This window comes from Pantherophis guttatus, chromosome 17, assembly GCF_059756535.1.
Source record: "Pantherophis guttatus breed Tessera chromosome 17, ASM5975653v1, whole genome shotgun sequence".
In the NCBI taxonomy this organism is placed as follows: domain Eukaryota; kingdom Metazoa; phylum Chordata; class Lepidosauria; order Squamata; family Colubridae; genus Pantherophis; species Pantherophis guttatus.
Genome location: NC_142079.1, coordinates 4,217,461 through 4,240,000, shown reverse-complemented (window position 1 = coordinate 4,240,000; position 22,540 = coordinate 4,217,461). Strand labels below are relative to the sequence as shown.

The following is a 22,540-nucleotide window of genomic DNA, read 5'->3' as shown; positions in this document are numbered from 1 at the left end:
CTTAACAAGCGTGACAAGAAAGGCTGCAAAACGGGGCAAAGCTCACTTAACAACCACCCTTTCGCTTAGCCACAGAAATTCCCCTCCCCATTGTGGCCATGTCAAGTTTCGAAGTCGTCTCAAATAAATTGCATTTCAAACAAAGTCGTTGAAGAAAAACTCCTATTTATTAAGCACGGCATTCTAAAACCTGACTCCATCGAAGCCATCTTCCAAGTCATTCTACCCCTAATCTACTGCTCCAGCTCAAAGGAATTTCCCCCCTCCCATCTCCTAGGAGATATTATCTCCAGGGAAAATAAGTAGGTGAAAAGTCAAATGTCCCTTTCCAGACGCCTTTGCTTCTTCTTATGTCAGCACTAGAGTAAATGCAGGTTGAAATGCTGACAGGCTGTATGTTGAGGATTACCTGAAATGGAATGCTTTACCGATAAATCTTTGGCGCAATGAAGAAGAACGTTGTGGAACTCCGATCCGTTCAACATAAGCCAAATTCGTCAAGGGGAGCGGGGGGGGGGGGGGGGGGAAATCAACCATCCGTGCAGACACAGGAACACCCCCCCCAAAAAAAACACCTCGTCTTACCCAAAATCTCAGGGTTCCTGATCACCGAGCCGATTTGCCGTAACGCTTGCTGGCCGGCTTTCTGGACCTTCACGTGAGAATCCGTTAGCACCTCCGTGAGCTTCGGCACGATGTTTGGCAAGCAAGAAGACAGCTGCTTGGGAGCACAGTAAGCCATGGCTCCCAGCAACTCTACCGACCCTGGGGAGCGCATGAGAACAGAAAATGACCCAACAATGAGAGCACGGGCAAAAAAAAAAACCTTTGGATATACTACAGAATTAGACCAGGGCAGTGGTGAAATCTAAAATTTGTTACTACCGGTTCTGTGGGCGTGGCTTAGGGGGGGTAATGTGACTGGGTGGGCATGGCCAATTTTTTTTTTTAACTTTTAAAACCATTTTTTCTACAACCTCTTCCGCGAAGAGGTTGTTAAAAAATGCTTTCAAATTAAAAAGCGCTTTAAACCTTTAAAGCGCTCCATGGTTTAGGACCTGGGTACCTACGAGACCGTCTTTTGCCACCAATAGCCTCCCACCGACCAGTTCGTTCTCACAGGGAGGGACTACTCAGGGTACCGTCAGTCAAATTATGTCGACTGGCGACTCCCAGGGGGAGGGCCTTCTCTGTGGGGGCTCCAACCCTTTGGAATGAACTGCCCCCGGAGATACGGAATATCCCTGATCTCCGTGCTTTCCGCCGTGCCCTCAAGACACTGATGTTCCAACAGGCGGGGCTAAACATACGAACATGTGAATGATTTTTTAAAATGTTATCTAATTTTAGGTTCTATTTAATTGGGCCAAACTAAGTAACAATTTTAATTAGCAATTTTATGATGTTTGTGTGTCTATATTTTTCTTGACTGTACACCGCCTTGAGTCCTACGGGAGAAAGGCGGTATAGAAATATAATAAATAAATAAATAATAAATAAATAAATGCCTCTGACGATCCAAGTTGAGTTGCCTGATCGGCAGAGGCTTTTAAAAAAAACCTCAGCTTGGATCATCGGAGACATTTAAAAGAAAAAAAGGGTGTTTTTTTTCTTTTAAAAGCCTTTGACAATCCCAGCTGAGCTGCGCGATCATCAGAGGCTTTTTTTTTTTTACTTTTAAAAGCATTTTTTGCCCGAAGAGGTTGTTTGAAAAAATGCTTTTAAAAGTAAAAAAAAAAAAAGCCTCTGATGATCGTGCGGCTCAGCTGGACATGGGGGGGGGGCAGGAGGGGGCAGGGATTTTTGCTACCGGTTCCCCAAACCACCCGCCTTCATCGTTACCAGATCGGGCAATCCGGTCCAAACCGGGAGCATTTCACCCCTGTTTTAAACCCGTTTTTCTACAAACTCTTCGGCCGAAATCGCGTCTTTTCCTAAACCTGAGATGCTGGTAGCGCGTCTCCAATTTTTATTTTTTATTTATTTTTATTTTTTAAAAAAGGCCAGGCACAAAATTTTTACCGGCTTTGGTTCTCCACGAATCCTCCTCGAGAGCGGCTAACAAAGAAGGCAACACCAGCTTGACTCCGTGGGCGCTTAAGTTGCTCATCACAGCTTTGGCACAATCATCTGCAGCCTTGTGCAAAAAAAAATAAAAAAAAATGGGGTGGGAGGGAATCAAAATCTAACAGTAAGCTAAGAGGAAACAACAGCCTAATGAAGGAGACACCAAGACCATTTCCACTGTCAGAGAGCAAACCCCACTCCCTTCCAGCACTGATGATGTAACCTAGTTGGGTCATGAAATGTTTGCAAGAAAGCCACCAAACTCAGAGAGCACCAAGGACCCCACAAATCAAAACCTCAAGCTTCAATGGCCAACACAAAGCAGAACCTATTCTTGGTGGTGCCTTGGGGGTGCAGCGGACTAAAGTGCTGTTATGTAGCATTTAGCTGCCAGCTGCCTGCAATTCGTGCGAGTTCAAATCTCACCAGGCTCAAGGTTGACTCAGCCTTTCATCCTTCCGAGGTAGGTAAATTGAGGACCCGGATTGTGGGGGCAATAAGCTGACTTTGTATAAAAAAGAACACCGCTTTGGGGGGGGTGGGGGCGAAAGCCCTACTAAGCAGGTATATACAAAAGTATGAAGGCTATTGCTTAACGCATTGTAAGCCGCCCTGAGTCTTTGGAGGAGGGCGGCATATAAATTGAACTAATAAATAAATAAATAAATTCAAACTATGTGGAATTATGCATCACATCCAGCCAGGCGTTATTTTAAACACTGTTTGTTGGATAAACTACAATGGCTTGGGGTTCACACTTTGTGTTACAAGCACAGCCGATACGCTGCTGTGGTGAGATTCTCAGGGGGCATTTAGTCAACAACGAACTTGTGCAAAGGCTTCGTGATAGGAATGCCATCTGTGATAGCATGCACACAGATAAGCATGTAACATGCTAGTCTTTGGTTGACCTGCGGAACTAGCCACATACGGTTTATGAAACCACAATGGCTGGATTTACTCAACCTGGTGAACTCCCAAGTCCATCAAAGCACCCGATCATCATCTTCTTTTATTGACCCCATAATCCCATGCGAGATAAAGAGTCAGGGCAACTGAATGGAGCTGAGTGGTTACTGGCTGGATGCCTTTCCTGTCGCCAGTGCGGAGTTTTGTTCAGTAGATATAGTCTCAGTATTGCCCAGAGAGAGAAACATTTGCCTCTACCTAGGATCGAACTCATAGCCTCCTGATTGTGAGGCGAGAGTTCCACCTCTAGGCCACTGCACCACTCTCTCTGTGTGTGTGTCTGTGTGTGTATCCTTTCAATCCCTTGTGGGGTGGAGTCCGGGCAACTGAACGGAGGTAGCGGAGTGTTTTAATGGCCGGATACCCTTCCTGTTACCAGTATGGAGTTTTGTTCAGCAGATATATTCTCAACATGCCCAGAAAGCAGGGTGGATTTGATTTAAATCGAGTTGATTTAAATCACAATTTCAATCATGATTTAAATCATGAGTAAAAAGGCTTGATTTAAATCAACTCGATTTAAATCCTAATTTTGAAAGAGCAACTGTCATCTCTGCTACTCCTTTGACCCACTGTTGACTCACCGATAGTCCCAGTGTTGCAGAATATACAGCCTCATGCTACGTAACTAAGCTCCATTTCATGCGGAATAAACTAAATTATTTATGTATCTTAAATAGAAAACTATCTTACGATAGATTTTTACCCCAAAAGCTTTTTATTAAAATAAATGCGATAAAAATAAAAAAAAATCCGATTTAAATTTTAAAAAATCTGATTTTTTCATTTTTTTTAAAAAAATCATTGATTTTTATCCACCCTGCCAGAAAGAGAAATATCTGCCTCTGCCTAGGCTCGAACTCACAGCCTCCTGATTGTGAGGCAAGAGCTCCACCTCTGGGCCACCGCACCACTCCTCCCATCAAAGCACCCGATGACCTACCAGAACCTCTGAAGCCAACCAGAATATGGGCAGAACAAGTCAAGGTTCTGCAGAACCCAAACTCTCTCTACTTCTCCGGGAACTGCCAGCCAAGGATGACTTACCTCCCGAACGTACTGATTGCCGTCTCCGAAACAGAGCAGTAAATGTGGCAGTACATGAACCACATAGGGCTCAAAGAGCTTCCCCAGCATGGTGCAGAGCATCTCAAAGGCGAACAAAGCCCCTGGGATAAAAGAGAATAGAAACAACTGCCTAAATATTTACCGACCAAGAAATAAAGGGAGACTAGTTGTTAGGAAATGATTTTACCTAACTTGTTGGGTTGGCAATCTATAAACCCTCAATATAGCTTTAAGACTGCTGTACAGCTGTATTGCATCTTACTGTGTCCTGAATAAAGTATAAAGTATTCCATTTATTGAGTACGACAGATCTGGCCCCGACTTCGTCGTAGCCGATACTAACCCTCTGACCCCCAAACCCTTCCCTTTCCGTTCCCCAATTCTCATCTTCTCATTGGCCATCTTCCAAGTCAGTCTTCCCAGCTTCTGACCTCACCCCACAGGAATGTTCCCCCCTCCCATCCCATCTCCAAGGGGATATTATCTACAGAGAAAATAAGTAGGTGAAAAGTCAAGCCTTGTCTTTTTATGGCAGCATCAGAATGCTGACATCTAGTTTGTTTCCCTTTACTGACTCTTTGCTTATCTCTTTGATATCTTTGCTGTTTTGCTGGGTTTGCTACTGTTTGCAACTGATTATTGTCTATGACTATGACAACTGGTAAGAAGACTTTGTTATTGGATTATCCCTGGACTATTGTTTGATATCTACTGCTTTATACGTGTATGACCTGGACTGTTTATTGGACTGTGCCTTATTACTATTTCCTGAAAGTAAACACAACTCAGTGTATCTGTGTGTTGGCTGTGTTATTTCCTCTCAATCGCTTTTCATGTGCACACCCTTGCTACTCAAGGGTTGCTCTGCGAATTCCTCAACATTGGTTATGGGCCCAGGATACTGAGAGTTAGTGTGAACACACAGTACCATATTCAGACAGCTGTATTTGTGGTTTATTGTCCAAGTGAAGATGGCACAAGAACAGTCAACCAACAATGCATTGGATGGCTGTGAAAGTTGGACCACAAGGAAGGCTGAGAAGGCCAAAGAATGGAGGCCTTTGAACTCTGGTGCTGGAGAAGACTCCTGCGAGTCCCTTGGACTGCAAGGCGATCCAACTGGTCAGTCCTAGAGGAGATCAACCCTGACTGCTCTCTAGAAGGCCAGATCCTGAAGAGGAAACTCAAATCCTTTGGCCACCTAATGAGAAGGAAGGACTCCCTGGAGAAGAGCTGAATGCTGGGAACGATGGAGGGCAAAAGAAGAAGAAGGGGATGGCAGAGAACGAGGTGGGTGGATGGAGTCACCGAAGCAGTCGGCGTGAGCTTCAATGGACTCCAGAGGATGGTAGAGGACAGGAAGGCCTGGAGGAACGTTGTCCATGGGGTCACAATGGGTCGGACACAACTTCGCAACTAACAACTGCAGCAGGAGGTTAGACTAGAAGACCTCTGAGGTCCCTTCCAGCCCTAGGATTCTATGTTTTACCAGAACGAAGCAATTTGGGGCCTTAATCTGGAAGATCAAAAGTCCTCAAGAAGTTGAGAGGGGAAGAATGAGGATTCTTCGACTCACCTTCCCGCCGCCGGAAATTCTTCTTGTCCTGGATTGCATCGGTCAGCTTGGCCATCATTTCCTGCTGCTTCAGGGAAAGGATGCCCAGCCCTTTCACTAGGCCCGCCAGCCCGTAAGCAGCTCCTTTTCGCTCCGCGTACTTATCGGATTCCAGCAAAAGTTGCAGCAGCTTCTGGATCATGCTGCCAGCGTCTTCTTTGATGGCCGGCACGAGAGGCGGTAAGCAGCTGGCCACCGACTCCTGAACCTGCAAAAGACCCCCCAAGCAGATCGTTCTAGGTGGGCGGCTAAATGGCTGCTTAGAGTTCTGACCTAGGCGTTGACCCAAACCACGAAGCAGACTCCTTGTCCCGACAAAAAAACCCTTTTTATTAAGTGACTGTGAATTCCTCTCATTCACATCCAGCAAAGTCTTTCCAGGGAGAATTTACAGTCACGGACCTTATCGGGCTTGGAGAGCTGCCAGGCCGATATCTTCAAAACTTGGCAAGGAGTCACGATCCAATTAAGCGAATTAATTGCCTCCTGCAAACTCCACTCCCCTTTCGCTCCTCTTTTATTCCCTCTGGGAGAAGCCCTTCACTGTCCACCTGTGGCTTTACTCCTGAGTCGACCCTTGTTCTTTAGCTGTTTCCTTCGTCTGGTAACTCTGTGCATGCACACACTGGGAACAGGCTCCAGCTGTTCATCTGCGTCACTGATGTCTGATTCTGAAGGCAGCTGATAACTGCCAGAGGGCCCTGGCCTCATCTCTTTGAATTGAGGACCCGGTTTGTGGAGGCAATAAGCTGACTTTGTATAAAATATACAAAAGTATGAAGGCTATTGCTTAACGCATTGTAAGCCGCCCTGAGTCTCCGGAGAAGGGCGGCATATAAAAATAAATAAATAAATCTAATTCAGATGGTACCATGTTTAGGTGAATGGTGCTTTTACAATGTAATATTTCTCCAAGAGAAAGAAAGAAAGAAAGAGAGAGAGAGAGAGAGAGAGAGAGAGAGAGAGAGAGAGAAAGAAAGAAAGAAAGAAAGAAAGAAAGAAAGAAAGAAAGAAAGAAAGAAAGAAAGAAGGAAGGAAGGAAGGAAGGAAGGAAGGAAGGAAGGAAGGAAGGAAGGAAGGAAGGAAGTTGTTAGAAAAGGAGGAAACACTTGTGAGTTCCTAAACCACGTAGCTCCCTTTCATTGTGTTAGTAGGTGGTTCTAGAGTCAGGATGCTCACATCTCTCGGGAAACATCTCCAAGCCAAGGAGGGCTCACCTGTTGGGATGGCGTCGAGAGCGCTGCGATCAGCTTGGCCACAATGGGTTTCACTTTTGGATCGCTTTTGTCCAAATGTTTGGCCAGCGACCCCATGAGAATGACCACGCTCTGCCGGACGGCATCGTAGCTGGCATCGTTGGGGGCATTCTTAAGGAACTCCTCAAAGACTGGCAGCAAGGAGTTGACGCTCTCCTGAAAAAAACAGGAGCCAGAGGAAGTGGGTGACTATGGAAAACAGCTGAAAAACCTAACTTTGGACTCCCAAGTCATTCATTACCAAACTAGGTAACGTCACCAGTGCATCAGGAAGGCAACGTCAGCAAGAACAAGTCAGATTATTCATGAACTGGCAGAGACATGGTAACAAGGTCAGCCAATGAATAGGCATAGCAACTAAGTCAGCCAATTGGGAGCTGAGACAGACTGGAGCCAGGGCGTGTCTTAGTCTGCAGCTTCTGAGCCTGTGCAGAGAATTGAAACTGAAACTAAGCAGTCTGTGCATGCTGTCTACTCTGCTGAAATGAAGCAAACTGTTCTCTCCTGCCTTGTGCTCTGCCTGTAAATTCTTACCACGTTGGAAGAACCAACTATTGGTATTGTAAATACTTCATCTGTTATTATGTATATAAAGAAGTGAATGAATACAACTGAATCAGTTATCTGTGTGCGCTTCTGGATTTGATTTTGCAAGAAACTCTGATAGAACACCACGCTCAGAGAGCACCAAGGACCCCATCATTGGATTTAATCGAACAAAAGATCCACTTGTCTATTTTGGCTGCTTCTCTGAGAAAGCTCCCAAACATTTCACTCAAATGTTAATTTATTTTTATCGACAAAAGAAATACAGGGAGAACTAGTATAGATCTATTTCAAGCTATTTAGCTCTCGTCAGCTAGCCCTATCCTTCTGGGATTCGAACCCAGACTGCTTGCATATTAGGTAGATGTATTAACTTCTAAGCCACGGGCTCTCCTGGCTTTTGTCGGCTACACCCAAATTTCACTCAAATGTTAATGGTTCCCTGATAGGAACCTCCCTGCACCGTCAAACAGTTCCTGAGCTCAACAGACCTAGGATTTTGGATTTTGGACGAAGGTCAACCTACCTTGCCATGGGTATTAAGGGCTGAGAGGGCAGCGTCCAGCATGCACTTTCGAACTTCGGGGTGACGATCGTTGAGGGCATCGGGGACAAAGAACTCAAAAAGAGGCTTCACCTGGCAGCTTTCCAGGTGCTGAGAAAGCTTGTTCAAGGCCAAAGCGATGCCGCACCTGAAGAGAGAATTTCATTCAAGTTCATATCATCATATCATCATCAACAGTTGTTGACAAGAGATGTGGTGGTACAGTGGTTAGAAGGCGGGATTGCAGGCTGACTCTGCCCATTGACAGCAGTTCGATCCTGACCGGCTCAAGGTTGACTCAGACCTTCCATCCTTCCGTGTTGGTAAAATGAGGACCCCGATGGTTGGGGGCAAGAGGCTGACTCTGTAAATCGCTTAGAGAAGGCTGTATGAAGCAGTGTATAAGTCTAAGTGCTGGTGCAGTGGTTAGAGTGCAGTACTGCAGGCTACTTCTGCTGACTTGCTGGCTGCAGTTCAGTAGATCGAATCTCACCGGCTCAAGGTAGACTCAGCCTTCCATCCTTCCGAGGTGGGTAAAATGAGGACCCAGATTGTTGGAGGGCAAGAGGCTGGCTCTGTAAACCGCTTAGAGAGGGCTGTAAAAACACTATGAAGTGGTATATAAATCTTAAGTGCTATTGCTATCTATCTATGTCTCTCTGTCTCTCGATCTATCTGAATGCATTATTGCAGACTAACTCTGCCCACTGCCAGGAGTAAAATGAGGACCCAGATTGTTGGGGGAGAGAGGCTGACTCTGTAAACTGCTTAGAGGGCTGTAAAGCACTGTAAAGCGGTATATAAGTCTAAGTGCTATTGCCCTTCCTTCCTTCCTTCTTCTTCTTCTTTTTTTTTTTTGATTTATATGCCGCCCTTCTCCGGAGACTCAGGGCGGCTTACAATGCGTTAAGCAATAGCCTTTATCCTTTTGTATATTTATACAAAGTCAGCTTATTGCCCCCACAATCCGGATCCTCATTTCACCTCCCTTAGAAAGGATGGAAGGCTGAGTCAACCTTGAGCCTGGTGAGATTCAAACTTACTTTAATTGCAGACAGCTGGTGTTAAATTACAGTGCCTTGTCTGCAGAGCTATCCAGGCCCTTCCCTTCCCTTCCCTCCCCTCCCTCCTGTGGTGGAACAGTGGTTAGAATGCAGGATTGCAGGCTAATTCTGCTCACTGCCAAGAATTCGATCCTGACCAGCTCAGGTTGACTCCGCCTTCTATCCTTCCGAGGTGGGTAAAAAGAGGACCCAGATTGTTGGGGGGCAAGAGGCTGACTCTGTAAACCACTTAGAGAGGGCTGTGAAGCGGCATATAAGTCTAAGTGCTTTTGCTATTTTTGCCAGTGTAGTGACATTCAATCATACAGAATTTTATTCTCCCTCAAAGCCCAACTAGTAGGCCCTTGGGTTGAATTAAAACCATCTGCCAACTTGCAAAGCTTTCAAGTTGCCATGAGCAGGAGGGAGGGAGAACTGAAGTGAATTCCATACATTCTTCCTGACTGCAATCAGAAGGAGGGTGTTAGGTTTCACAGCCAGCCAAAGTGGTTAATTGGAGAATGTGATTTATGACATGGCCAGAGAGGAGGGGAGAGACAGGGTCATAGGGGAACGTAAATCTACGGAGGATCAGTCCTAACTGCATCCCAGTATTGCCGGAATGTTGCTCCTAATAAATGATTATATTTCCTTTGAAGTTTGGATCATGGCTCATGAATTAATTAGGGCATCTTTCGGAAACTTGACACCATCTGGAGATGTTTATCCTTAAGTTTCTACTACCTTGCCTTGAAAAAAAAAAACTCTGAAGTTCACCATTTTGTGTGGAAAGGATGAGAAGGGTAAGTAGTCCTACCTGGCTTCCCACTGGTCAGGGGGAGACTCCAAGATCACCCGTCCCAAGGCATCCAAAACAGGCGGGGGTCTCTGGGGAAGGAGGAAAAGCATTGGAGGACGATCTTTGTCCCACCACCATGAGGTCAGTAAACGTTTCAGATGCTGCATTTCTTCAGTGGGAGTGTGTTCTTAAGCGATTACTCTGTTCTTTACTGTTAGGAACTATCAAGAATACTCCCACCAATGCTGACAGGGTAAGCCTTGTATATAAACAGAGACCGTACCCCCATCCAGCACTGATGATGTTATCTAGTTGGATGTTGAAATGTCCAAACGAAAACTACTAAGCTCAGAGAGCACCAAGGATCTCACAATCGTTGTCTTCCTCCTCCCTTCCTTCCCTTCCCTTCCTTCCTCCTGCCTGCAAACCCCACTCCCTTCTAACACTGATGATGTTAGCTAGTTGGATAAAGATCTGCCAGAAAACCATCCATCTCAGAGAGCATCAAGGACCCCACAATCATTGTCCTCCTCCCCTTCCTTCCTCCCTTCCCTTCCCTTCCTTCCTCCCTCCTGTCTGCAAACCCCACTCCCTTCTAACACTGATGATGTTAGCTAGTTGGATAATGATCTGCCAGAAAACCATCCAGCTCAGAGAGCATCAAGGACCCACAATCATTGTCCTCCTCCCCTTCCTTCCTTCCTTCCTCCCTTCCCTTCCCTTCCCTTCCTTCCTCCTGTCTGCAAACCCCATTCCCTTCTGGCACTGATAATGTTAGCTAGCTGGGTAATGAAACATCTGCAAGAAAACCACCAAGCTCAGAGAGCATCAAGGACCCCACAGTCCTCCTCCTCTCTGCAAACCTTCCTAGCATTGATGATGTTACATAGTTGGGTAATGAAACGTCTAGCAAGGAAACCACCAAGCTCAGAGAGCACCAAGGATCAAGTCAGAGAGCTACAAATCTTCCATCGGTAACGTATGGACTGATGGATCAACCAGGCGCATGCTTCCTACTACCAGGACTTACGTAGAGCTTCTCTTGATAAATCTCCATCAGTTTGGCTATGACATCCTTCGTCTGGCTTCGATATTGCTCAACCCCCTTGGAAAGGGCTTCGGCTCCAGCCTGGCGCACTGCCTGCTCGTGGTGGATGACATCCTTGATGAGGATGGAGCAGATGTCCGGCTGCAACTCTAAACCCATCGATACCCACAGCCTAGGGAGAGAGAGGGAGACTGGAGCATCGTCATCTTCCAGAAAGATCTTCTCGGGTGAAAAGACTGGAGTTGCTCGCTCGGTCTCTGCCCTTCCTCCCCATATAACGCCGGGAGCCACAAAACCCTTCCTGTGCCTGACTATTTCGCTCCAAAACTAGCATATGTAGTCAAATTAAACGTTCTGTTTTCTTCTGAAACTTTTCTTTTCTTGGATTTATCCATGGTTGGCCTACCGGGGGTTGAAAAGCTCAATAAATCGTGTGCCGGTGTGTGTGTGTGTGTGTGTGTGTGTGTGTATGTGTGTGTCGCACATTGGCGATTGTGACGCACATTTTGAGCGACAGGGAGCCGCAGCAGAGGGGTGAAAGAGCCACATGCGGCTCCAGAGCCGCAGGTTGCTGACCCCCTGGCCTAGGATTATGAGGTTATGGTTTCCCCTTTCAAAGGACAGGCATGCCTACCTCTCTGCCAACATGCGGATTTCTTCTTCCCTGTCAAACTTCACCACCCAGAGCCGGCGCAAAAGGTTCATGCCGTTCTTCTCATCGCTGTCCGGAGTGGGCAAGACCATCTGGAGTTCCGTCAAACCCTGAGGGCAAAGAATTAAGACTGTTATGAGCAGAATTCTTCTGAATTGAAGCTATATTTTTCTCCCCTATACAGTTAGTCCTCGACCTACGACATTAGGCCGATCACTAGGAGATGGAGAGTTCTAGTCCCGCCTTTGGTATGAAAGCCAGACTGGGTGACTTTGGGCCAGTCCCTCTTCTCTCACCTCACAGGATTGTTGTTGGGGAGGGGAGGGAGGAAATAAGAGGAGGAAGTGAATATGTTTGCAGCCTTGAGTTACCGTATTTTTCGGAATATAAGACGCACCTTTTTCTCCCCTAAAAGGGGGTGAAAATTTAGGTGCGTCTTATACACCGAATGTAACCCTGCCCACCCACTGGCCCCCACCCTTCGGCCTCTGCCTCCCAGCAGTTTAACTCCTTGCAGCAAACAGCAACAAGAAACAGCTCGTTTCAGCTTCAGCACAGCCTGATTAGCACAAGTTGATTGGATCGGCCTCCCGACACTCAACTGTTTTGCTCTCAGCTGTTTTGCGCAGGGCTCTGCTGCTTGCTGCAAGGAGGTAAATTGCTGGGAGCAGATTTTTTTTTTCCCTTGTGCTAATCAAGCGATGCTGAAAACGAAAATGAAAGTAAAGCAGGCTGTTTGCTGTTTGCTGCAAGGAGGCAAAATTGCTGGGAGGCAGATTTCTTTTCCTTGTTTTCCTCACCCAAAAACGTAGGTACGTCTTATAGTCCGGTGCGTCTTATACGCTGAAAAATATGGTATTTGTATAAATAATAAAGGCAGGGTACGAATGAATGAAGGCGGCACCAGGTGAGTGGCAGACAAAACATTCAGATCCTGTCCCCAAACATCCCGTCAACTCCCAAGTGATTCTCACTGACCCGGAGAGCTGCATCTCGAACGTTCATGCAGGGTGACTGCAGAGCCTGAAGAAGGACATTTATCTCCTCTTGTTCCGCATAGGCGCAGCCATCTTCGCCGCCGCTACTGGCGCACAGGGCTGTTAGCGCCACCGAACCCAAAACCTGGCCAAGAATAAGAGCTTTAATCAGGTGAGGATGATCCAAGGGCATAGATGGATGAAGCAGGACTCTTCCTTGTCTTTTATTTTTAATGTCAATTGATCCGTCTCCGCACATTCTAGTATTTTTCTAATTATATTTTCACCCGTGGGTAGGACTCTCTTTGAGGATTTGCATCTCCACCCCTCTCACTTCTCTGATCAAAGGGGGGGGGGTGTGACCCACTGACCTGTACACGGGGTGATCCTGTCCCGATAACTTTAGTCAAGAGCAACAGCATGTCCGTACGAGGAAGTAACTCGGGACCGTTCTGGATGATGGCCACAAAAAACAGAGAGAGAAGAGTTTGGTTGCTATCAAACGGCAAAGGTAACTTAGTCCTCCGGCTTATGACCACAATCAAACCCAACATTTCCGCCGCTAAACAAGAACTATTGAACTACCTAGCCCCGGCCAGACTAGCAAAGATATATCCCAATATACATCCCAACTGTTGGAAATGTGGCTATGGTCAAGGCACCTTCTTTCACATGTGGTGGACATGCCCGGAAGCGAAAGGATACTGGAATAAAATTAGGAGGTGGTTACAAGAAATAATTGACGAAGATATTGAACTAACACCAGAGATTTTCCTCCTGGGAATAATAAGGAAGCCATATAGAAAGGAAATGACACATTTAATGATCCACATAATTACAGCCGCTAGATTGGCATACGCACAGTATTGGAAAGAGAAAACTCAACCATCAGAGCTTACAATTAAGAAAATACTCGAGTACGCAGAGATGACTAAATTAACCTATGAATTAAATGATGAGAAGTCAGTTTACTATATGGTATGGGAAAGGTGGTACAAGTGGTTGCATGACAAAATGAAAGAAAGATCTAAAGGTGTGTTAAATATTGGTTAAAAGTGAGTTGAAATGTCACCAAGTACTATTTATGTAAATAGTTAAAACACTGCACATCCGATACTAATTGAAAATGTTATCATACTTATGTGTTTTATGTTTTATGTTTCTGTTTGAATGTTTGTTTTTCGTTTTTCTCTTTTTTTTATTCTTTATTTTTTTTTGTTTTGTAAAAAACCTCAATAAAGTTTCTATAAAAAAAAAAAGAACTATTGTGACACAAGCTTTGTCCCATTTTACAACCTTGCTTGCTGTCATTAAGTGAATTGCGGCACTTTGTCAAGTTAATCACACAGTTGTTAAGTGAATCCAGTTTCCTCTTTGACTTTTTTTGATTGTCAGAGGGTCGCAAAAGGGGACCACGTGATTTTCCCCCCAGGACGCCAAAATCGTCATAAGTCAGTTGCCAAGCATCCAGATTCTGATCATATGACCACGGCGATGCTGCAACGGTCATAAGTGTGAAAAAATTGTCATTTTTTTTTTCCTATGCTGTTGTAACTTTGAATGGACACTAAACGAATGGTTGTAGGTTGAGGACTTTTAAAAATAAACCTTTAGCTAAGTTGATTCAACGGAGGGTGGGGGTGGGAAGGAGGAAGAATCCCACTTTGAAAGCAATGTAATAAAATATTTTCAGAGATCAACACAAACGCCGTGAATAGAGTGGGATTTTCAAATTCTCCAGAATAGTTTGGGAAAATGTGAGAAAGAAGGAAGAAAAATGTGAGAAGGAAGGACGAAAAATGTGGGAAAAGAAGAAGAAAAATGTGGGAAAGAAAGAAGAAAAATGTGAGAAAGAAGGAAGAAAAATGTGGGAAAAGAGGAAGAAAAATGTGGGAAAGAAAGAAGAAAAATGTGAGAAAGGAGGAAGAAAAATCTGGGAAAAGAGGAAGAAAAATGTGAGAAAGAAAGAAGAAAAATGTGAGAAAGAAAGAAGAAAAATGTGGGAAAAGAGGAAGAAAAATGTGGGAAAGAAAGAAGAAAAATGTGAGAAAGGAGGAAGAAAAATGTGAGAAAGAAAGAAGAAAAATGTGGGAAAAGAGGAAGAAAAATGTGGGAAAGAAAGAAGAAAAATGTGAAAAAGGAGGAAGAAAAATGTGGGAAACAAGAAACAAAAATGTGAGAGAGGAGGAAGAAAAATATGAGAAAGGAGGAAGAAAAGAGGCAAAGAAAAATCAGAGTTAATGGAAATCCTCGATTTACAACCGTCCCTAATCCCAGAATTATGGCCGTTAAGTGGTGGGCGGGGGATTAAGAAAGTCACACGACCGTGCCCAATTTTACGTCTCTTGGCGGTCGATCACTTGGAAAAGAATCAAAGGAGTTTCACCTCATCCACCAGCCAGTTCTCGTCATTCGTAGAGGACCGCAGCTGAGCATGGACAGTGATGATCTGCAAAACCTTCACCATGAGCTCCTCCTTCTCTTCGCTGTCGTTGGGGGTTTCCAGTAGCACCATCTTCAGAAGAGGAAAGACTAAGGAAAAGGCCGGGGCCGATAATGGCATGGGACCTGTCAACAGAAGGGCGAGAAAACAAAGAAGGATGTAGACCAATCCCAAATATTTACAGGGAATCCTCGGCTTGTGACATCCCCCCACCAATCATTTAATGACCCTGTAATCCAGTGTTTCTCAACCTTGGAAGCTTGAAGATGGGTGGACTTCAACTCCCAGAACCCCCCACCCAGCAGCGCTGGGTGGGGGGTTCTGGGAGTTGAAGTCCACCCATCTTCAAGCTTCCAAGGTTGAGAAACACTGCTGTAATCCCTTGCAGGGTGGAGTCAGGGCAACTGAATGGAGATGAGTGTTTACTGGCCGGATGCTCTTCCTGTTGCCAGTACGGAGTTTTGTTCAGCAGATAAACTCTCATTGTGCCCAGAAAGAGAAATATCTGCCTCTACCTAGGATCGAACTGACAGCCTCCTCCCTCATTATGAGGCGAGAGCTCCACCTCTAAGCCAACGCACCACTCCGCGGGTTACGACCACAATGGCGCTTAACATTTCTGTGGCTAAGCGAGACGGTGGTTAATTACGACCTTTCTCGCCCCAAATTGTTAAGTGAATCCCTGCGGTTCTTAAATTAGTCACATGGCTGTTGAGTGAATCCGATTTCCCCGTGGAGTTTGCTGGTTGCAAAAGTCGCATCACACGATCCCGGGGATACCGCAACCGTCATAAATAGGAGCCAGTTGCCAAGTTTGATCGTGTGATCGTGGGGATGCTGCAACGGTGGTGCGAACGACGGTCGTTAAGTCACTTTGTTCAGCGGCGTTGTCAGTTTTGAACGGTCGCTAAACGGAAGGTCGTTAAGCCGAGGAGTTCCAGCACAAGAATGGTTACACGTTGAGAAGGTCATCAAAAGGGCCTCACCTTCCTCTCCTTTGGTTATCCGGGTTGGCACGGTGTGTGCGTGCAGCAAACCGATCACTCGGTTCACAGCCGTGGGCAAATCTTCCTGGCACCAGGATTCATCCAAATCGCATTCGGGTTTCATCATTCGCAAAGTCACGTGACTCGCTACGGTCCCTGGAAGACAAAAGGAAAGGACACTGTTAGGAAATGATTTTAACTAATTCGTTGGGTTGGCAATACATAAACCATCAATATAGCTTTAAGACTACTGTATTGCTGTGTCATCCTGTGTCCTGATTGGTTAGCTCTGTAGCCAATGTTCTTAAGAGGGAGCTAGAAATATGGTTTGTTTCTCTTTACTACTCTCTGACTCTTTGACACTCTTTTGAATGCTCTTTGAAGCTATTTTGCTATTTGCTACTGTTTGCAACTGTTTATGTGTATGACTACAACAACTGGTAAGAAGACTTTGTATATTGGAATATCCCCGGACTATTTTTTACGATCTACTACTTTATCTGTGTATGACCTGGACTGTTTATTGGACTGTGCCTTATTACTATTTTCTGAAAGTAAACACAACTCAGTGTATCTGTGTGTTGAAACACACATTGAAACCGTGGCGGAATCTCACTGAAGAACGCCATTTGCTGACTGCAGAATAACAGAGTTGGATGGGACTTTGGAGGTCTTCTAGTCCAGGGGTCCCCAACACCACCACCCCCAACCCCCGGTTTGTGGATTGGCAGCCGTCCAGAAACCAGTCTGTTCAAACAAGCGAAAAGCAAGCAGGACACAAAACCACGTCCCTCCCAGTCCATGGCAAAACTTCTCTCCACCGAACCGGTCCCTGGTGCCCAAAGGTTTGCACTGCACATTGCAGCACTGGTCAAAAGGGCTCAGCAGAGATTATACTACTTGGGACTTCTCAGGAAACAACAACTGAATGGAAAACCGCTGGGGACCTTCTATTGCTGCACCATAGAGAGTATTTTAACTTAACTGCACCTATGTATGGTTTGCTAATGGCACAGCGGCAGATAGGACAGCGCTCCAGAGGGTCAACGTCATTGCCCAGAGGATCATGGGTTGCCCTCTCCCCCTCCTTAGAAGAGCTTTTATAGCTCCCGCTGCCTTAAGAAAGTTCAAAACATTCTTAAAGATCCATCTCATCCTGGGTATCCTTTTTTTTTTTTTAACTATTACCATCTGGCAGCCGGTACAGGACAATAAAAACGAGGACAAAAGGGCTGAAAAACAGCTTCTATCCCAGGGCAATGACCTTATTGAATTCTACTGTATAGTGCAATATTAACGCAATATCAGGGGTTTTCAGTTCAATTGCATAGAATGTGAAGGATGGGTGTTTTTGTTTTATTTTTATAGCTATAATGTACACTGAACTCTGCATTTAATTTCGTTGTACGAGGTTGAATGACAATTAAAGTAAACTACAACTACACTCTTCTGCAGGAATCTGAACTATTAAACGCAGTGGTCCCCAACCTTTCCAGCTTGAGGTGGAGGGCGTGTGAGTGGCAGGCGCACACGCATGTGCACAGATCCACTGGCGGGCAGAGGCCCAGGTTCAAATAGGCCGTGACCCGATAGTGGGCCCTGGGGCTGGGGTGTAGAAAGCCTTAGCTTGCGATCAAACTCTGGTCGTTCGAACGCCCTTGCTTCCTGATTTATTGAGCCGAATAGAGAGTTTGAAAAAAAAAAACAGACTCACCAAAAGTCTTTAAGTGATCGGGCATCACACACGACACCAGAGAAAGGAAGGGGGCCTTAATCCTTGGAGCTGCCAGCGGGGATTTGAACAGAGGTAGGAAGCAGCCGACAAGGGCAGGGATGTACTGGGAGAGGCTGGGAGGGTTCCTCTTGAGGACGGCGTCAAAAAGGCCCAGGGTGGATTCCAATTCAGTGTCCAGCTGCAAGAGAACAACAACACAAGAGTTCCAGATGTGCCTTTTGAAAAAATAAAGTACCTTTGAGACAACTATGAGCTGGAGGACTGACATCCACAGACATCCAATAAGACTGCAATCTGTCCTCAGATCTTTCCTTCTTCCACTCCTTCCCGCTTTTCTTAAGTGTTCCATAAAAAAAAGAAAAAGAAAAAGACTCGGAATTACCTCTTTCAATTGCTTTCTCATCTGAGATTCCTTCTCCAGCTGGGCAGTCAACATCTCCTTTTGTTTACTCGTCAGCTGAATCTCTTCCTTGATTCCTTTCTTCTTCTTGATCTCCTGCAATGGATGGCCATTTAGTTCGTCAAGAGGGAGGGGAGATCTTGTCGACAAGAATACGGAATACCCAAGTTCAAAGGGACCTCGGAGGTCGTCTAGTCCAACCCTGTTTAGGCAGGAAGCCCTACACCAGGGAGGGCAAACCTTTTTTTTTAAAATTTGATTTATATGCCGCCCTTCTCTGGAGACTCAGGGCGGCTTACAATGTGCTCAGCAATAGCCTTCATCCTTTTTGTATATTTATACAAAGTCAGTTTATTGCTCCCACAAACTGGGTCCTCAATTTACCCACCTTAGAAAGGATGGAAGGCTGAGCCAACCTTGAGCCTGGCGAGATTCGAACCTGCAGTAACTGCAGGCAGCTGGTCTTAATAACAGGGTGCTTTAGACCACTGTACTACCAAGGCTCGTTTTCAGCACAGAGTGCCCAAACTGGAATGTGTGCACGCAAGCACACACCGGCCAGCTGGCCTTCAGATTTCCGGTGCTCCAGCGTGCACAAAAACTAGCTGGCTGGTGCACATGCGCACGCTGGAAACCAGAAGACCAGCTGGCGATGGCGCGCGTGCCCACAGAGAGGGTTCTGCGAGCCACCTCTGGCATGCATGCCATAGGTTTGCCATCACGGCCCTACATCATTTCTTCTTAAAAGCCTCCAGTGTTGGAGCATTCACAACTTCTGGTGGCAAGTTGTTCCACTGGTTAATTGTTCTAAATGTCAGGAAATTCCTCCTTAGTTCTAAGTTGCTTCTCTCCTTGGTTAGTTTCCACCCGTTACTTCTTGTCCTGCCTTCAGGTGCTTTGGAGAAGAGCTTGACTCCCTCTTCTTTGGGGCAGCCCCTGAGATATTGGAAGACTGCTATCATATCTCTCTTAATCCTTCTTTTCAATAAACTAGACATACCCAGTTCCTGCAACCGTTCTTCATATGTTTTTGAATCCAGATCAATCCCAGACCAGCGTCTCACTCACACACACACACACACACACATCCCTTTTCTCCCCGTCGGCTGACCAGACCATACCTCTTTGAGTTCCAGTTCGATGATCTGCTCCTTAAAAGAGTAGGCCTTGTTCTCTCTCTTCATGTTGGCCTTTTTCAGGCTATCCTGCTGGGCACTGAAAAGAGAGGCGACATCGCCCTTTCAAACATATGGATCAACCACACAGCCAAGGGCATAAGAATGTCCTTAAGTGCCACCCCAACTCAGGGGTGGAACTGTTAACGGTAACAGAGTTGGAAGGGATGACCTTGGAGGTCATCTGGTCCAACCCCCCCCCCCCCCCGTCACGCAGGAGACCTGTACTAGGGATTCGAACCGCCAAACTGCTGACCTTTCCAATCGACTAGCTCAGCGTCTTAGCCGCTGAGCCTCCTACTAAGCCACTAAACCAGATAGAAAAATAAAATAGGGACCCTCTGGAGCTGTCGGTATGTAACGGACTGTCAGGCTTGTCCCAACTAGGTCCCTAGGAAAGAAAAACCCTCGACTCCCTTTGGTTGAAGTGATAGGTACTTTTACTAAGGATTGGTGGTTGCAGCAAAAGCGGTCAGCAACCTGCGGCTCTGGAGCCGCATGTGGCTCTTTCATTCCTCTGCTGCGGCTCCCTGTCGCCGGTCGGCTCCACAATTGATAGGGCTTTCGGTTAGGACCGGTAGAGGAAAAAGGACGCTGCGCTAGGAGGAGACTCTATGGTGGGGGAACCAGACTTCTGGTCGGCTCCAGAATTGAATGGGGGGGGGGCTTCTGGTTAGGACAGGGGTTGGCAACCTTAAACCCTCAAACAGCCACAAAGGTCCTAACCGGAAACCCCCCAGTTCAATTCTGGAGCTGACCGGAAGTCCAGTTTCCCCCACCATAGAGTCTCCTCCTAGCGCAGCGTCCTTTTTCCTCTACCGGTCCTAACCAAAAGCCCTATCAATTGTGGGGCCGACCAGAAAACCTGCCCCTTGCCATAGAGTCTCCTCCTGGCACGCCGTGCTTTTCCTCCCCTAACCGGAAGCTCCTCTCCAAACTGTCGCACCGAAGAGTGACAGGGAGCCGCAGCAAAGGGATGAAAGAGCCACAGGCGGCTCCAGAGCCGTGAGTTGCTTACTCCTGGGTTAGGACCTCTGTGGCCCTTTTGAGTGTTTAAGGTTGCCTTTAAGGACCCCTGCACTAAACCATGCTAGCTGAGCAATTGGGGGAGTTGAAATTTACCAAGTCTTAAGGTTGCCAAGTTTGGAGAGCCCTGAGTTATGTAAAGGATTTAGGAATTCTAAAAGGGTGGGGGGGGGGGAGAAGGTCTGGCCTCTGTTGCTTCCTTCCCTGAAAGGAGCTCAAATTCTTTTCACCGCTCCCACGGTGACATATACCGATTCTTCCCAGCCGAGTTCCTTTATAGTTTCACTCCTGTAGACAGAATCTTGCCAGACTGAAGGCTCTACGCCCTCCATCTACAATATACTCTGGGAACTCTTGAGGAGGAGCTGTCTTCACTCTCTTTCTTTCACACCGAATGGCGATTCCACCATATCCTGCCACATATGTGCACTTCAAGGTGTTGGTTATCACCTTTAAAGCGCTCCACGGCATAGGACCTAGTTATCTTTGAGACCGCCTGCTGCTACCGACGGCCTCCCATCGACCTGTGCGCTCCCACAGAGAGGGCCTCCTCGGGGTGCCATCAGCCAAACAATGCAGGCTGGTGACCCCCAGGGGGAGGGCCTTCTCTGTGGGGGCACCTACCCTCTGGAATCAGCTGCCCCCAGAGATAAGGAGCATCCAAGACCTCGGTGCCTTCCGCCATGCCCTTAAAACCTTCTTTTTCCAGCAAGCCGGGCTGGCCTAACACTTTTTAAAATGTTTTTAATTGTCTGTTATTGTTTTTAATCATGGGGCCAAATTTATATATATCTTTTTGATTGTATTTTAATGTTTGTAGTTTATGTTTTTACTTGGCTGTTCACCGCCCTGAGTCCTCAGGGAGAAGGGCGGTATACAAATTTAAAAATAAATAAAGAAATAAATATCAACCTGCCCAGATTTCCTACTGACTGACCTGTGCAAGATAGACTTGTCATAGAGTTCCCCTTCCGGCATCTTCATGATCGCGAATTCTTCTTGGGTCACGAGACACAGGGCCGGGTTTTCCAGGGAGGCGGAAATGGTGCTGATCAGCTGAGGGAGGACTTTGGCAGGTAGAAGGACCGAGATCAAGCCAACTGCATTCAGAGAGGACTGCAAGAAGGAAAAGAGAGAAGAACGTTGGGTCTTGGGTCTCCTCTCACGAAGAATTAAACTCGCAACATTCAACATCGATGCTCTGCGACATTTGTTCTGGGTTTACTAATTGCAGGAGAGCAGCCGCAACTGTCATCACACCGAGTCTGGTGTTCCAGACACAGAAGTGTGATCATTGTTGGAAGCCAAGAATGATTTGGAGCTATTCTTCCAAGCCGAGTTCTTTATTGTTTCACTCCTGTAGACAGAATCTTGCCAGACTGGAGGCGCTACCCTCTGCATCTACAATATACTCTGGGAACTCTTAAGGAGGAGCTGTCTTCGCTCTCTTTCTCTCACACATAACATCCGAGCTAAGTTGCGTCTTCCTCTTCTGGAATGGAATGGAATTCTTCAGCCACCATGTGTGGACTTCAACTCCCAGGATTCCTCAGTCACCATGGGTCAGGTCACAAACCAAGAATGACGCATAGTGATTCTTCCAAGCTGAGTTCTTTATTGTTTCACTCCTGCAGACAGAATCTTGCCAGACTAAAGGCTCTACTTTTTGCATCTACAATATCCTCTTAAGAAGGAACTGTCTTCACTTCCTTTCTTTCACCACCTGATATCTGGGCTGAGTTGCCTCTTCCTCCTCTGGAATCCACACACATACACACACACGCCCTCCTAGGGATCCACTTCCTCATTCCATTCTATCCCATTCCCCCTGGTCAAATTCAGTCACCTGATTCATTGGGCTCTGAGTGACGACGATGCGGTCGAAGATTTTTTCCAGATGTTTGGTGATGAAGTCAATAGGGTCCAGCTTCATCTTGATCAGGAGGGCAGGCCAAAGGCCAGGCTGTCCTGCCACTAAAAAGGGAGAAACCGTCAGTGTGTATGAGAGTTCACGACTGGGAAGACATGGTGACAAGGTCAGCCAATGAATAGGCATAGCAACTAAATCAGCCAATGAGGGCTGTTTGGAAGCTGAAACAGTTGGGAGTCTGGGCGTGGCTTGGCTGTGCTTAGCTCTGAGTGCTGTGCTGAGAATTGAAACTGAAACTAGTCTGCAACTCTGAACTAAAAC

At 46.3% G+C, this 22,540-nt stretch overlaps 1 protein-coding gene across 1 annotated transcript in view; it reads right to left on the bottom strand.

Annotated features, from left to right (window-relative positions):
* The window catches only part of GCN1 (GCN1 activator of EIF2AK4), a 71,874-nt gene that overhangs the window by 26,385 nt on the left and 22,949 nt on the right, over window positions 1–22,540 (bottom strand). The window contains exons 20-37 of the mRNA XM_087880511.1: window positions 22,196–22,323; window positions 21,287–21,465; window positions 19,270–19,363; window positions 18,131–18,244; window positions 17,728–17,926; window positions 16,014–16,169; window positions 14,971–15,152; window positions 12,956–13,036; window positions 12,586–12,729; window positions 11,590–11,717; window positions 10,938–11,127; window positions 9,926–9,996; window positions 8,048–8,213; window positions 6,937–7,131; window positions 5,681–5,927; window positions 4,084–4,205; window positions 2,023–2,137; window positions 586–765 (exon numbers count right to left, since the gene is read on the bottom strand). Of these exons, the coding sequence (XP_087736637.1) occupies window positions 586–765; window positions 2,023–2,137; window positions 4,084–4,205; window positions 5,681–5,927; window positions 6,937–7,131; window positions 8,048–8,213; window positions 9,926–9,996; window positions 10,938–11,127; window positions 11,590–11,717; window positions 12,586–12,729; window positions 12,956–13,036; window positions 14,971–15,152; window positions 16,014–16,169; window positions 17,728–17,926; window positions 18,131–18,244; window positions 19,270–19,363; window positions 21,287–21,465; window positions 22,196–22,323 (2,691 nt within the window). The remainder of the gene's footprint in view (window positions 1–585; window positions 766–2,022; window positions 2,138–4,083; window positions 4,206–5,680; window positions 5,928–6,936; window positions 7,132–8,047; window positions 8,214–9,925; window positions 9,997–10,937; window positions 11,128–11,589; window positions 11,718–12,585; window positions 12,730–12,955; window positions 13,037–14,970; window positions 15,153–16,013; window positions 16,170–17,727; window positions 17,927–18,130; window positions 18,245–19,269; window positions 19,364–21,286; window positions 21,466–22,195; window positions 22,324–22,540) is intronic.